This window comes from Vombatus ursinus, unplaced genomic scaffold, assembly GCF_900497805.2.
Source record: "Vombatus ursinus unplaced genomic scaffold, bare-nosed wombat genome assembly UNPS02014810.1, whole genome shotgun sequence".
Taxonomy (NCBI): Eukaryota; Metazoa; Chordata; class Mammalia; order Diprotodontia; family Vombatidae; genus Vombatus; species Vombatus ursinus.
In genome coordinates this window covers 44952502-44954413 of record NW_020954588.1, presented here as the reverse complement: position 1 = coordinate 44954413, position 1912 = coordinate 44952502, and the positions used below count along the sequence as shown (strand labels likewise).

At 38.1% G+C, this 1912-nt stretch overlaps 1 protein-coding gene across 3 annotated transcripts in view; it reads left to right on the top strand.

Annotated features, from left to right (window-relative positions):
* Positions 1-1912, top strand: part of MME (membrane metalloendopeptidase) — a 132383-nt gene that overhangs the window by 116481 nt on the left and 13990 nt on the right. For all 3 annotated transcript variants that reach the window (XM_027876124.1, XM_027876122.1, XM_027876123.1), the window contains exons 19-20: positions 563-696; positions 813-878. In XM_027876124.1, the coding sequence (XP_027731925.1) occupies positions 563-696; positions 813-878 (200 nt within the window). The remainder of the gene's footprint in view (positions 1-562; positions 697-812; positions 879-1912) is intronic.

The following is a 1912-nucleotide window of genomic DNA, read 5'->3' as shown; positions in this document are numbered from 1 at the left end:
CTACTACTACTACTACTACTACTACTACTACTACTACTACTACTACTGGACCTGAAATGTCATGTACGGAGAACAATGGAGCTGGTTGGTTTGACCAGAACAGAGAGAGTTTTTAGTGGGGTAATGTGGTATCAGTGAGGAAAGATGGGCTGGAGCCCAAATGAGAAGGACTTCCAATGCCAAGCAGAGAACTTAGTGCTTGATCCTAGAAGTAGTAGGATAGTGAAGCAGGGGACAGACATGGTTAGACCTGTACTTGGTAATTATCAATGTAACAGCATACTAAGGGATGCTGGATTGGGCCAGGGAACAATCAGAAGCAGTCTTAGTCAGAGGCAAAAGTCAGAAAATCAAGATGAAGAACACATGAGCCAAAACAGAGACTCATCATTGAAAAAGATACACAAAACATAACATTTTGTCAATTCTGTGTAGAGAAAAAAATCCAGTCTCTTCTATTCTATTTAATTTTGTGTTTTCTCAATCATCTTTTTATACTTTGAAATGAAAAGCTAATTTCTTGTAAATCACTGTTGTAATCACTCTCTTTCTCTCTCTCCAGGTAGAAACTTCAACAAAGACGGGGATCTCATTGATTGGTGGACTCAGGAATCTGCCAAAAATTTCAAAGAACAGTCTCAATGTATGGTATACCAATATGGAAACTTTTCATGGGACCTAGCAGGCGGCCAACACGTACGTCATCAGCACCTTTGTGCAAAATTCCCTTCACTTGTAAAGCTCTGGATATTTTTCTGCTTTTCTTTATGATGAAACTTAATACATTTCAGGGTGTGTGTGTTTTTTGACAGCTCAATGGAATCAACACTCTGGGTGAAAACATTGCTGACAACGGAGGTGTTGGACAAGCATATAGGGTGAGCAGAATTCATTTTCTTCACGTGTTGGGAATTTAGAACAAAATTCAGGGAACAGAGAAAAATATTTTTTTCATTTTAAAGAACTTGTCTTCAAGTGAAAATTCATATTTACATGAATAATTATCTTCAGAATTCAGACTTATAAGGATGCATTTTAATGCAATGACTTCTAATCAACTCTTCTTAAAAGAAATTTATTTTTGGTTTTGTTTCTTATTTGATTTATAAGTATATTTACTAAGACTAGACCTGCTAAATCTATTAGATGGTTGTCTGTTTCACATATTTATCCTTGATAAATGAGTGATTTTCGGGTCAGCTAGGTGGCACAGTTGGAGAGAGCAACGGCCCTGGATTCAGGAAGACCTGAGTTCAAATCTGGCCTAAAACACATAACCTTACTAGCTGTGTGAGCCTGGGCAAGTCACTTAACCCCATTGCCTAGCCAAAAACAAATAAATGAATGAATGAATGAATGAATGAATGAATGAATGAATGAATGAGTGAATGAAAAAAAGTGAGTGAGTGATTTTCAAAAAAAAAAGAGAGAGGGAGCAAGAGAGAGGGAGAGAGAGAGAGAAAGAGTGAGCTTTGGAGACCAGATACACAGACCTGTCTGGGTGACCTCAGACAAGTCACTTAACCTCCCAGGAAACATTCTAAGACTATTAGAGTCAGGTAGGTGACTCAGTGGGTAGAGTGCCAGATCTGAACTTGGAAGATCTGAGGTCAAATCTGGCCTCATACACTAACTAGCTCTGTGACCCTGAGCAAGTGACTTAACCTTTGTTTGTTGCAGTTTCCCCGTCTGTAAAATTGGGATAATCATAGCACTGATATCCCAGGGTAGTTGTGAAGATCAAACAAGATAATATTTATAAAGTGCTTTGCAAACTTTAAAGCATTATAGAATGCTAGGTGGTGATGGTGGTGGTAGTAGTAATAGCAGTAGTAAGATTGTAGTAATAGTAGTAGTAGTAGCAGCAGCAGCAACAGTAGCAGTAGTAGTAGTATTAACAGTAGTAGTAGTA